This window comes from Sorex fumeus, unplaced genomic scaffold, assembly GCF_029834395.1.
Source record: "Sorex fumeus unplaced genomic scaffold, SorFum_2.1 ptg000093l, whole genome shotgun sequence".
Taxonomy (NCBI): Eukaryota; Metazoa; Chordata; class Mammalia; order Eulipotyphla; family Soricidae; genus Sorex; species Sorex fumeus.
The window spans coordinates 5,534,458-5,548,101 of record NW_026606150.1 but is presented as its reverse complement, the minus strand read 5'-3'; the positions used below and the strand labels follow the sequence as shown (position 1 = coordinate 5,548,101).

The 13,644-nt window shown below is 59.5% G+C and overlaps 1 protein-coding gene across 1 annotated transcript; it reads right to left on the bottom strand.

Annotated features, from left to right (window-relative positions):
- Nucleotides 1-623: 623 nt before the first annotated feature.
- On the bottom strand, nucleotides 624-12,905 carry BBS1 (Bardet-Biedl syndrome 1). Its single transcript, XM_056131938.1, has 17 exons — nucleotides 12,859-12,905; nucleotides 12,584-12,660; nucleotides 12,465-12,499; nucleotides 10,183-10,455; nucleotides 10,051-10,097; nucleotides 9,887-9,925; nucleotides 9,692-9,767; nucleotides 7,508-7,639; nucleotides 6,180-6,286; nucleotides 4,429-4,549; nucleotides 4,186-4,344; nucleotides 3,273-3,342; nucleotides 2,605-2,763; nucleotides 1,725-1,858; nucleotides 1,059-1,193; nucleotides 782-868; nucleotides 624-710 (listed from the first exon to the last, which is right to left on the bottom strand). Exons 1-17 carry the CDS (start codon nucleotides 12,903-12,905, stop codon nucleotides 624-626), a joined length of 1,785 nt encoding a protein of 594 aa, XP_055987913.1.
- Between the last annotated feature and the right edge of the window lie 739 nt (nucleotides 12,906-13,644).

Genomic DNA, 13,644 nt, shown 5'->3' with positions numbered 1-13,644 from the left:
CCTTAGGACAGTGCTGCGCCCTAGGTCTGACACAGGCTCTCGTCTCCCTGCACACCTCCTGCCTGGCCCCTTCTAGCAAATTCTTTCAAGATGACCGCTGCCCAGAGAACTGCACCCACGTGACTGAGTAGAGCTCCAGTCTTGATTGGCCGTTGGTGGGGGGTAGGAGTGGGTGTCTGTCACTTGTGCGCTTCCCTCAGACGGTAACATCCCTCCCCTCGCTCTGTCCCGGCCTTCCTGGGGTCTTCTCTGGGCAGGAACCCCCCAGCAGCAGCCACTGCCCCTCCCTGCACAGTCCCCAGCATTCATGGGGCCTTGCGGGACTAGTGGGCTGGTCACCTCCCATGGTTCCGGTTCCCTAGCTGCAATCGGGGGCCCCTTGCTCGGCTCGGGGGGTGGGGGAGGCCTGGAACATGGGTTTCGCCTGTGACCGAGCAAACTGCAACCTCGCCGGCAACCCCCAAGCAACGTCCAGCCGGGAGTCCGAGTGTTCCTTCCGCTCTACCCGGGGCAGGAGCTGCACCTCCAGTGCTCTGTGACGGATCCCCGGGCTTCAGGAGGCACAGGAGGGCGGCGTGGGGAGGGTCTTGGGGCTGCAGAAGCTATGGTGGAGCCAGCCCGGCTCAGGCGGCCGCCAGCCCCTCGCTCACGGGCATGTTGATGTGGGCGCTGAGAAGGGGCGCGCTCTGGCCCTCCCGGAGCACCAGCACCTGCGGGAGGAGCACGTGCTGCAGCCGCCCCGCAGGCCCCCGCCTGGTCCTCTCTCCCAGAGACCGCTTACCTTGATGACATCGGTGACACCCTTGTCACTGAGACTTTCCACCAAGGTCTCCAGGGGGTAGCTGAGCCCTGGCACCAGCAAAGGGACCTGATTTAAGGGACAAGGACAGAAAATGGGCTGGGACCGGATGGGGGTCGGGGAGAGGATGCTGCAGGGTCCCGCACCCCGGGACCCCTGAGGCCGGGCCTGCTTCTTGCACCCGGGGGTTCCCCCACACTTCCTGGCCATCCCACTGAGGGTCCTGGAAGGTCAGGCGTGAGGCCCGGGCCACCCGTACCTTGAAGACGGCGCGGGGCAGCCTGTAGAGTGCCTCGCTGTACAGGAAGCACACGAGCAGGCCCAGGACGGCGCGGGCCGCAGACGTGTTCTGCAGGTGCAGCGTGAGCTTGAACGTGGGGCCGAGGCCCTGCACCTGCGGGGGACAGGAGGCCAGGCTGGGTGTCCTCTGCTCCTCCGGATGCACCAGTCATCTGCCCCCCACTGCAGGCCCAGAAGCCCAAGGTGGGCTCCAGCGCACAAGGACCCGCAGGGGAAAGCTGGGCCCCACCTCGAGCGGGGAGAGCAGGCCGGGGCACGGGGGACAGGGCAGCTGCTGGCCACCGTGTCCTCCTCACATCCTTGCCCCAGAGCCGCCCCCGACCCCTCCCCTCCCTCGTTCCTCCCCCCACAGCACTCTCCCCTGCCACTCGGCTCTCACCCACACGCCCACTTCCTTCCTCTCATTCCGGAAGGGAAACGGACCCTCAGAGAAGTCTCCAGGTCCATCTGGTACCTGGAGGTTACCTGTGCTGCCCTCCCCGTGCCGCCCAGCAGAGGACCTTGGGCCCCCGGGCAAAGTGTCCTCGTCCCCAATCTGACCATGGAGTTGGGCCCCTGGGCATTGGCATTGGTTCTGGGCGCAGCTGGCATGCCCTTGCCCGCCCCGCCCCTGCCTGGCACTCACCACCGCGTGCAGCTTGAGCGGCTCCCGGGCGGCCGCTGACACGGGGTTCAGGCTGGATTCGAGGGCGCGCACGTAGGCACGGGCAGCTCGCAGGCGCAGCAGGTAGAGGTCAGTCTGGAAGACCCGGTGCATGGCTGCAGAGGGACAGAAGCTGCTGGGGACAGCAGGCAGGGAGGGGCTCAGGCCCCAGAGGCGAGGAGGCTGGCAGTATGGGAGGACCAAGGCCCTGCGGTCTGGGTGCCCCTGAGCCTTGTCCTTGGCCCGTCCTCATCCTGCATTTTCTTTCCCTGGACAATCTGCCCAGCCGGGGCTAACCGTGCCCACTCTCGGGGCTGCAAGGCACGTCCCGGCAGCTGGGGCTGGGTTGGCGAGCTGCATTCTCACTGCCCAACGGTCACCTCCTGGATGCCCAGCCACGCCTCACACTCACACCATCCGCACCTCCAAACCCCCATCAGTGCCACCCAGTTCACCCCCCAAATGGGCTCATTTGCCAGGCTGAGCTGAGTCTTCTGCAAAGGCCCTCTTCCAGCGTCACCCCTGGGCCCCCCTCCCTCTGTGTAATGCAGGGTGGGGGATGGTCTCCCCAGAGCTCCTCCCCAGGCCCTTCTTCCCCCTCCCACTGGGCTGCCCCCTTCCCACCCTCTCAGGCTGCAGGCAGGGCCGCCTCTCCCCGAGCCCAGCCCCGCCTCCCAAACTTCCTGTCCACTCCTTGGGCCCTCGGTGGAGCCTGGATACCCGCCTTGTGACCGGAAGCTCCTGGGGTGCCCTGGCCCCATGCAGGCAGCCCGCATGAGGCCTGGCAGTGCCATGGGCACAGGATGAATAGATGGGCGTGGAGGGCCAGGCAGGAGGGAAGCACCTTGGGCGGGAGCCTCACCCGTGCCTGACTCCCGCTCGCGCAGCGTCTGGTCCACGTACAGCCGGGTCTTCCGTGGCACACTGAGCCTGGTGGCTTGGGCCGGTGGGGGACCTGCCTCCCCGCCCCCCTCAGCAAACACCGCAGTGCGCTTCAGGATCTTGATCATCAGGCCACCACCTGGGGAAGTGCAGGGGACGAGCTCACTGTCCCCACAGTTCCCCGCCCCCCCCAACCAGCCCCCAGAGCAGGTCAAGTTTCTGGAGGCGACAGGACACTCCAAGCACATCTTGGGTCAGTCCCCTCATTGGTTCTCATCCACCGACCATCTGGGAGGACCCTGGCCCGGTGGCGGGCACTGGGGCTCCCGGGGAAGCTGGGGCACAGACTGGACCCCCAGGCAGTGAGGACGGGGAGGTGGGACAAAAAGACACAGAGGGGCCGGGGTGACAGTCCAGCAGGGAGGGCATTTGCCTTGCACGTGGCTGACCCGGGTTCGATCTCCAGCATCCCATAGGGCCCCCCAAGTACCGCCAGGGGGAATTCCTGAGTGCAGATCCAGGAGTAACCCCTGAGCATTGCTGGGTGTGGCCCAAAATACAAAACAATAAAATTAAATTTACAAAAAGGACACAGAATGCAGGCCCTGGGCAGCCCGCGCCCCCTCCCCACGCCACCTGTCCCCTCACCTTTCGTGGTCAGGACCAGAGTGTTATCCTCCCGCCCGTAGCGGCCGAAGCAAAGGCTGGTCACGGCGTCCTATGGGGAGGTGACAGCATTTAGCCAGAGACCACCTCAGACTGGAGAAAAGAGGGCGCTGGAGGGTAGGGACAGAAGACCCCGGAGACGCACTTGAGGCAGGAGGTGAGGCCGGGGGCTCTCGGGGTGCACCGCCAGCCTCTCTCCCAGCCAATCTTTCACCTGCGTCCTCTTAGAGCCCCAGGGCCTTTCTCCTCCTTTCAAACCTCCCAGGGTGCCCGGCCCTGAGGTCAGTCTGATGGGTTGGTTTCTTGGTTTGCGTGCTCAGGGACTCGGGTACCAGGGATCAATTTCTGGCCTCATGCAGACAAAGCCTGTGCCCGGCCTGATATGTCGCTCCTGCCCAGGCCTTTGGTTGAACTCAGGACAAACGGCCGCTCTCAGGACGGGAGCCTGGGCCTCGGTGCAGATCCCACTAACGTGTTCCTGCCCTGAGCCCCACTCCCGCCGCTCTGTCTGCAACGTGCTTTATCCATCGGGCCGTGGTGAGGCCCCGCACACCATCACCTGCCGCCATATGTCCTGTGCATTCCAACCCGAGACCCCTCCCTCTCCCAGCCCTCCCCAGCCCTCCCTGCTCTCCCAACGCCCCTCACCTGACTCCACTCCCTGGCCCCCCATATCCCTCCCTCCTCCCCACCCACATGCCCCCATTCCCCATCACCCCTCATCTCTCCCTCACAGTCCCAGCCACCGCTGGCCTCGACCACCCTGTCTGAATCAGCAGCGTCTGAGGGGTCACTGTCACCTGGAGGTGGAGCGGTGCCAGTGTTTGGCCCCGCCCCGACACTCGGCCACACCAGGCGCCCCTGTCAATGCTGCGGGTGGGGAGACGGGGCTCACCGGGGCGCGGATGACGTTGACGAGTGCCTTGTCGTGGTAGATGCGGACCTCGCCATTGGCCAGCCCGGCCATGGTGGCCTGCAGGCCCCGGGAGCGCTGCTCCAGCAGGTTCATGGTCAGGATGGCAGCGGGCATCTGCACTGTCCACAGCTTCTTCCCCTGGGAGGGAGCAGCGGAGTCTGCAGGGAGCTCGGGCCACAGCGACCATCGGGTGGGGATCGGGAAGCCGGCCGGGGGTCTCACCTTGTGGGTGAAGCCTTGCAGGCAGTCTTGGGTGCTGCCCACCACCAGGACCTTGTGGACGCGGACGAGTCCCACGGGCTGGGCACTCAGCTCGATGCAGTACTTGGGGTGCTTGCAGTCTCTGGAACAAAGACACCCTCTCCCAGTGCCGCTGGGAACCCCTGCTGCTCCCCAGGTCCCAGGCCGTAGGGTGATGTGACACACAGGAGGGTCTCCGCTCTGCTACAGTGACCTGCATGTGACCTCTACGTAACCTGCACATCATGTGTACATGATTCATACATGACCATACAAGCCCTTATGTGCTATGTATGTAGAGCTGTAGAAGCTGGCCTGGGGGACAGAGAAGTGGGCAGCCGCTCTGTAAACCCCGTCCTCAGCTTCTCTCATCTGGAACCCACCCCTCGCCCATCCCCTCATCTCTCTTCACCCCACCACGGGAGGTCGAAACCCCACACGTGCACCTCTGGGCCCCCTCCCAGTCTATTCACGCCCAGCCAATTTCTCAAACCTGGGGGAGCCAGAGAGACCACAGAGTGGGTATAGTACTTCCATCCTGCCAAGCCTGGCTTGATCCCAAGCACTGCACATGGAGTCCTGAGCACCTCTAGGAGTGAGCCCTGAGCACAGAGCCAGGAGTAATCCTTGAGCACAGAGCCAGAAGTGAGCCCTGAGAAACATCAGGTCTGACTCTCCACCACCCCTGCAAAAAAATTTTCCCAAACCCCAAGCAACATGGTGCTGGGGATCGACTCCCATCGCTCTGCACTGAGAAGGCCCAAGACGACCACTGGGCCCTGCCAGTCCTGCGGGGCCCTGCGCTGTTCCAACACAACTCCTCGAGGCTGGGGAGGTCCTTTCTGCCTGCCTCAGTTTCTTCCCTTTCTGAACTGGTTTTGTTCTGTGGCCGCACTGGTGGTGCTGGGAGCTTGGGGGAGCGTGTGGTACCGGGCAGCTGAACCCCGTCCCCCGTTCTCGCAGGCAAAGCCTATTCTCTCTCTGCCACTAACTGCCTCCTCCTCACTCACTGTCCAACCCTGATGCCCACCAGCACATGCCAATCGGAAATCAAATCTTGACTCATCAACTTATACCTGCCGACTGCACTGACCAACATCTCTTATCACCATGGGCAGGGATGTTCATTTATTCATACATTCATTTAGTTGTTATTGTTTGAGTTTTGGGCCACTCCCAGCAGTGCACAGGGCTTATCCTGGCTCTTTAATCAGGGCTCACTCCTGGTGGGCTTGGGGCACCATACAGGGAGCCAAGAGACTGAACCCAGGTCAGCTGCGTGCCTGACAAGCACCTACCTGCTGCACTACCACTCTAGTCTTAGGGAACATTTATTGTCTGTCAATAGATCCCCAACCCATAGGTGACACTTAGCACAGAGCACAGGTGCTCCAAATCAGCACAAATTTTTTTTTTTTTTGCTTTTTGGGTCACCCTCAGTGGTGCACAGAGGTTACTCCTGGCTCTGTACTCAGGAATCACTCCTGGCGTGCTCGAGGGACCATATGGGATGCAGGGGGTCGAATCTGGGTCGGCCACATGCAACGCAAATGCCCTCCCCGTTGTGCTGTCGCACCAGTCAAACCAGTGCTGGCTTTACTGCGCCGAGTTAGACAGGGCACTTGGTGGGGCATGCGCCCACCCGCACTAGCGCACATTAGGGTCCCTTCCCAAGAAGCATCAGGAAAGGTGCAGCGCCGCTGCCTGCCCTCCAGACGCCCGGGCGCGGCTACCTTCGCAGGATGTAGATGTTCCCATTGCGGCAGGCAGCGGCAAGCCGGAACTCGACATCAAACTGGCCGGAGGCCTCCAGGAAGACGGGGATGCTGGGCAGGCTCATCTGCGGAGCAAAGGCGCGGTGACCCCAGTGCGCCCGTGTAAAGGCCCAGTCCCCTCACGGCCTGCTGGGGTTTATCCAGAGTCCCTATAGGGCAGCATGAAGGCTGGGCACTGGCTTTGTACACTGGACACCTGGAGTCCAGCGGGAATGATCCCTCTAACCACTGCTGGATGTGGCCCCCAAACCAACCAAGAATTGTGCAGTTTTTCTCTGGAAAAAGTCCATGGAACAGGGGCTGGAGTGATAGCACAACAGGTAGGGCCGCGCCTTGTACGCGGCCTATCTGGGTTCGATTCCCAGCATCCCATATGGTCCCCTGAGCACCGCCAGGAGTAATTCCTGAGTGCATGAGCCAGGAGTAGTAACCCTGTGCATCGCTGGGTGTGACCCAAAAAGCAAAAAGCAAAAAAAAAAAAAAAAAAAAAGGCCATGAAACAAAAGTCTTTTTTTTCTTTTTTTTTGAGCCAATCTTTAAGTCTCCTCCCTCTGACATACTTAGACGTGACCAGCAGGAACGCAGGGAGGCGGTGCTGACCGCAGCTCACAGGGGCAGGAGAGCCTGCTGCAATGTAAATAGGACACAGGACAAGTGACACACGGATTGTAGGTGACCAACAGACCAATGACAGTCTGTGAAGAGGGGGACAGCCCTTTGCTGTCAGTGTGAAGAAATGAATCCGGCCTCACATGAGCCCCGGACCCGGGGACCCACACACGTGAGACATGGATCTACTGCTGAGCCACGTCCCAGGCCTCTGCCAAGACACGACATCCGGCCACTGAGTCGATTCCACGGTCCAGTCCTGTGAGGCCACGCTTTTGGTTTTGGGGTCATACCCAGCAGTGCTCAGGGCTTACTCCTGGTTCTGTGCTCAGAGATCTCCTGGCAGTGCTCGGAGGACTGTATCGGTTGCTGGGAATCAAACCTCAGGTGGGTGTGCAAGGAAAGTGCCTAAGCCCCCATTGCTGTCTGTCCAGCATGAGGCCATTTTTAGAGCGAGAGATATCTGCAGTGCCCGGGACTGCTCCAGCCCCTTAAAGTGTCTAGAAAGATGCCAAAACTTTAGTAGCTGGTGTCCCCAGGTGGCAGGATTGGGTTGCTTACCTTCACTCTGATCGTTTGCCCGCCCTGAACATATGACACCAGGAACTCAGTGGGAGGGAGGGGAGGCTGGGGCAGGCGCGGGGGGAGGGGGGACGGCCCAGCGAGGGCCCGCAGACCTGGCTCAGGATGGTGAAGGCCTCAGGGTCCAGCACCAGCAGCTCCTTGTTCTCGGTGCCCACCACCAGGCAGGATATGGCGTCCTCATCCGCCAGGCTCTTCTTCAAGGTGGTCATGGCGGTGATGACCGTCTGCGGAAGGATGCCTGGGGTCACCCAGGAGCTTTCCACTGACTATGTGCTTCCAGAAGCCCGAAGGCACCACAGGACAAGGGGGCCCAGGAGGGGAAAGGAGGCAGCAGAGAGAGAGAGAGAGAGAGAGAGAGAGAGAACACAGCAGACCTCGCTCGATCATGCACAGCCCAGAGGGCTAGAGTGACAGTGCAGCACGGAAGGGGCTTGCCTTGCAGGTGGCAGACCCGGGCTCCATCCCTGGCACTGAATTTGCTCCCCAAGTTCAGCCAGGGGGGATCCCCAGTTCTAAGGAACCAGAGTAACCTCTGAGCACTGCTGGGTGTGGCCCAAAAGAACAAACCAAACCAACAAAAAAGAATCTGCAGGGAACAAAAGCCACTCAGTCATCGAAAAAATAAGTGCCCTTTTCTGTTGTTTGTCACACCCAGTTGTGCTCAGGGGTGATAAGGTACTAGGGCTCGGGCACTGTCCTTCCACACGCATGTTCTGCATGCACTCAGCCCACTGGCTTTCTGGCCTAAATGAATCACATTTTATTTATTTGCTTTGGGGGGGGGGGGCCACACCCGGACCATGCTTAGAGCTTACTCCTCTGTGTTTGGGGGAACATATGTGATGCTAGAGATTGAACTGTGGGGGTCGGCCACATGCAAGGCAAGTGCCTTAACCCCTATACTATCGCCCATAAATCACATTTCAAAAGACCAATGGCAGGGGCTGGAGTGATAGCACAGCGAGTAGGGCGTTGGCCTTGCATGTGGCCTGACACGGGTTCGATTCCCAGCATCCCATATATGGTCCCCTGAGCACTGCCAGGAGTAATTCCTGAGCGCATGAACCAGGAGTAACCCCTGGGCATCGCTGGAAGGAATGTATTTAAAGAAAAGTTTAGAAAACAAGCTAACAGTTATGCTATCACAAGCATAACAGTTATGCTATGCTAACAGTTATGAACAGAAGGTGCGAACACCGGCCACTTCTGGACAATGGGATGGCGGCTGGTGTCCACTCCTGTCCCTACTCTGCCTCTCGACCATTTCTACTATGCGGATGTGTTCCTTTCCTGATTTGCAAGAGAATGACAGAGCAGGGAAGGACTGCCTTTTCCTGGATTCTAAGGAAATAAACTTAAAAGGGCCGAAATCTGGACTGCGGAGAGCGCTGCCTCACGTGCGATTATGTTTAAGGCGACAGAAATGCCCCCAGGCCCAGGGCGAGAAGAAAGCACAGAGCTGCAGGGACAGTGGGTGCCGACCACCGGCTTGGACTCAGCGAGCTGCCCCTTTCCAGGCCCAGACTCATGTCCTGATACAGACACCTGCAGACCCAGCTGCTGGGCACCGGGCTGCCAGTCACCCAGCTGAGGCTAGCAATAATGTCTGTGATGGGCGCAGCCCCCCACGCCTCTCTCCAATGTCGAGTGGGGCCAGCCGGAGGGTAGCCTATCAGAAACAGAACTAAGTACCACTAAGGGGCTAGAGGGCACAGCGCAAGCTGATATCATCTCCTGAGCACGCTGAGTGCAGCCTGGGAGACTCCCCCAGCAGAGTTCCCGAGCCCTTGCGTTGATTCTCCTGCCTAGTTGGCTAAGGGTCTCTGGTGGGGCTCCCCGACCCAGCAGAGCACCACCTGGGAGGCTCCCCAGCCCCCCCCAAAACAACTAAGCAAAACAGGAAGTGAACCAGAGGGAAACGTAGCCAATGACCGGCAGGTGACCGGCTCATAAAGCCAATAAATGAATAATCAGTGACTTTATCAAAGAGGCCCAGAAACATGGAGGTGCTGAGGATTCCCTGACGCCCTGGGACGAGGAGCCGGGTGGATGCAGTGGCAGTGAAGAGCGAGCAGCCCCGGGGGCGACGTCGGCGGGGGTCACTTTACCTCCCCCGGACGCTCTTTACTGTCGGGATCGCCAGTGAGCCGCACTGCCCTGGCCGAGGGGGCAGTGAAGCGGCCCAACATCAATCATCTCTCTGTGTGCCAGTCCGGCAAGGGCCCCCCAGGGGTGGTGGTGGTGGAGGTGGGAGGGGGGTAACGAGGGGGCGTTACCTGGCGCTTGATGGGCCGCGTTTTGTGCTGGTTCACGAACGCCTCCATCTCGCTCAGGTCCAGCAGCAGCAGGAACCTGGGTGGGGACACCAAGTGCGCATGCGCGGCCCCGACCTCCCCACCCCCCCCCCACTCCCATCCTGCACAGCCCGGGCGCACTAGGGGGTCCCACCTGCACCCCGTCCCCCCACGCACCTGAGAGACTGGACCGACAGAGGTACCTCCGCCTTCTCCCTGCGGGCAGAGGGGTCAGTCTCTAGCAGGTTACGCCAGAACTGGGGCCCGGGTTCCCCTTCCCGGGAGGACACAAGCACTTGGGCCGTGGAAGGGGACCGGACGGCGGGGACGCGGGTGCTCACCGGATGCCCTCCAGCATCTCCTTCAGGGTCAGAGGGTCGATGCGGTCCTGCGACAGAGGCCAGGGGAGGCGGTGGGGCCGGGAGCACGAGCCGAGTGCACCGCCAGTCCCTGCCGCAGCCCGCGGGGCTCACCTCCTTGGCCTGGTTCCACAGGTCCAGCTCCAGGGGGTTGGTGGGCAGCGGCGGCAGCGTGAACTTGAAATAAGGCCTGAGGTTCTTGTACACGTAGACGCAGGGGCCCGAGGCCACGGCCAGCGCAGGCGTGCGGGGCTCGTGCTGCTCCATGAGGAAGGTGGTGGCCGCCGTGGGCAGCGCGGGCAGCGGGTTCTCACTCAGCACAGTGGGCCCCTTGAGCACCTTCAGGGAGGGCTGCCGGCCCCGGGGGCCCAGGTCCCCCACCACCAGCTGCAGAGAGAGGCGGCCCACTGGCAGCTCGGCCACTGCCCCGCTCCTGGGGCTGAGCCCTTCTGGGGGTGCCCTTCCACTCACCCCCACAGTGTACCCTCTCCCCTGTGGTATAGCCCGCTGAGATGGCCTCGCAGGGGCCCCAGGGAGGAGCTCTTTCTCGAGTCCAGGCCCTCCTGAGCAGAACCTGACCTATCGCAGCATTATGGGGCTAAGACACTGTATCATTACAGCGGCCTAACTGCTGAGTGACCCATAGCGGGGTCCATAGTGGCAGCTTGAAGAGAGCCCCAGATCACCCCTGCGTGGAGGGCAGGGGTGCTGTGTCTTTGACTCCCCACATTCCCAACCACAAAATTTTGTAGGCTGGAGAGAGAGTGCAGAGGGTAAGGCACATGCCTTGCTGGATTCCATCCCTGGCATCTCATATGGTCCCCGAGCAGGAGTGATTCCCTAGTGCAGAGCCAGGAGTAACCCCTGAGCATCGTCAGATGTACCCAAACCCTCCCCACAGAAAAAATATTAACCTACAATGCTAAATTTGGGTGGTGGATATACCCAAGTGTGCTCAGGGCTTCCTCCTGGCTCTGCATTCAGGGATCATACCCAGCAGTGCTCGGAGAATCAAATGTGGTACCAAGGATTGAACCCAGATTGGTCACATGCAAACCAAGTGCCTTACCTGCTCTATTTTCTGGCCCTTAATTTTATTTATTTATTTATTTATTTATTTTGCTTTTTGGGTCACACCCGGTGATGCTCAGGGGTTACTCCTGGCTCTGCACTCAGGAGTTACTCCTGGCGGTGCTCAGGGGACCCTATGGGATGCTGGGAATCGAACCCTGGTCGGCTGCGTGCAAGGCAAACGCCCTACCTGCTGTGCTATCTCTCTAGCCCCCTAATTTTATTTTAAAATAGTTTGTGTGCCAAGGATCAAACCCAAAGCCACACACAGGTATATATAATATTTTAAAATATTTAAATATGAAAATATTATGTAATACTTTCGGTCACAAAGCAAACTCCTCATCAATCCCCAGATGCATACAAAAGTAGAGACTCATAATCCATCCCCAGATGCTCATTTTTTGGCTCAACAATTGTCAGCTATCAGTTAACCTTAAAGTCTTCTATTTTTGCGGGGGGGGGGGGTTCATTTTTTGGCCACTCTCAGCCACCATGTTCAGTACTTATTCCTGGCTCTGTGCTCAGGGATCACTCCTGGTGGTGCCTAGAATCAAATGCACGATGAGCTGGACTGCAGAACAAGTGCCCTAACCATTGTACTCTCCCACACAAAATCCTTCCCTTTGAGGAAACAGAACCCCCACTTGACTCCCTTTTGCCTTCCCTCGTGTTTCTATTATTTTTTTTAAATTTTGTTTTTGGGGTCACACCCGGTGATGCTCAGGGGTTACTCTTAGTTCTGCACTAAGGAATTTCTCCTTGGCAGTGCAGTGTGTGTGTATGTGTGTGTGTGGGTGGCATATGGGATGCCAGATATCAAACTTGGGTCGGCCACGTAAATGCTCCGGCCCCTTCCCTTGCTTTTCTGATGCCCCAGGTTTGTGCCAGTTTTTTTTTTCTTTTTGGGTCACACCCGGGTATGCTCAGGGGTTACTCCTGGCCCATGCACTCAAGAGTTACTCCTGGCGGTGTTCGGGGGACCATATGGGATGCTAGGAATCAAACCCGGGTCAATCTCATGCAAGGCAAACACCCTACCCGCTGTACTATCGCTCCAGCCCTGTGCCAGGTTTGTGCCCCCGCAGCAAAGATTATGTATTCGCACAACTAAGAGGCTTAAGTCTTGAGGGAAATCTCGGAGGGACTTTTCTGCTTTAGTTTCTGCAAGCTGCATCATGCAATGGAATGGTCCCCGTTTCCTTGCGCGGAAAAATTAAAACACACACACACACACACACACACACACACACACACACACACACGGAACGTGCTTTTTCACAGTGCACGTGAATTCCTGGCGAGAGGGATTTCTGGACGCTTACCTTGTACTCCCCGTCGCCGTGCAGATCCGCCAGCGCTGGGAAACAAGGGGCCGCGCGTCAGGGCGTCGGGGCTCGCTCCCGCCCCTCCCCGAACCCGGGCGCCGCGCCCCCACACTCACCCAGGCAGGAGGAGAAGGTGTGGATGTTGGCCTTGGGGTCGTAGTGCGCATCCAGCCATTTCGAGCTGGCCTCCTTGCTGGGAGAGAAAAGAAAGTCGGGGTGGCTGTCAGGGGAGGGAAGAAAACTCTGGGGGTGCCGCTGAGTGATGGGGGGTCCAGACTCCGGGCCCCGACAACCCGCAGGGTCGCCCACGTGCGCGGCCTGAGCCCCGGGGGGGGCAAGGCACCCCCTTTTCGTGGGTGGCAAGGATGCACTCGGGGCACCCGGCCTTCACCTCTCGGCTTGACGGCCGTCAGAATCCGACGGAGGCGCAGCCGCCATCTTGGCCGGCGTCGCCACGGCAACCGCTGGCGTCCTCGACGCTGCGCGCGCAACGCCCATAGGCGCCCGGGCTCCGAGCGGCGCGTGCGCAAAAGGTTCCGGGGCGCAACTTTCCGGTCCGGACTACGCTGAGTTTCTGCACTTGGTGGGAAATCTCGGAGGGACTTTAAACGTCAGTAACGTCTCCATGGTGAGACTTTACTTGAGACTTTACTCCATCGGGGACCTTCTCCTTGTGCCGTCCCAGCCTGAGCTCCTGGGCATCACTGTGTCTGGGACGGCGACAAAACAAAAAACAAACAAAAAAAATCAAAAACTCTGCAAAAACAACAACAAGAAAAGTTATCTTGTTCTCTTTCTCTTCCTGATTGAAAAGGGTTGATTGATTCATAGCGTTCCATGCTTAGAGCAACAAAACACCAAATTTAAGATTAAGTTCTGGGGCAGCAGCAACGGTACAGCGGGGAGGGCATCTGCATTTGCTTGCATGCGGGTGACCCGGGTTCGATCCCCTGCATCTCATACGGTCCCCCGAGGGCACGGCCAGAAGTAATTCCCGAGTCCAGAGCCAGGAGTAAGCCCAGAGCACCGCTAGGTGTGACCAAAAAAGCAACACTGTAGCACTGCCCTGCCCTCCCGTTGTTGATCGATTTGCTTGAGCGGGCCCAGTAACGTCTCCATCGTGAGACTTCTTGTTACTGTGTTTGGCATATCGAATGCTTTGCCCCGCGGGGGAGAG

Coding starts and splice junctions, on each gene's coding strand:
- BBS1 (XM_056131938.1), bottom strand. CDS start 12,905: ATGGCGGCTGCGCCTCCGTCGGATTCTGACGGCCGTCAAGCCGAGAG. Junction 10,456..12,464: donor ACGGCGACGGGGAGTACAAG/GTAAGCGTCCAG, acceptor CTCTCTCTGCAG/CTGGTGGTGGGGGACCTGGG. Junction 4,550..6,179: donor AACATCTACATCCTGCGAAG/GTAGCCGCGCCC, acceptor TCTTTGTTCCAG/AGACTGCAAGCACCCCAAGT.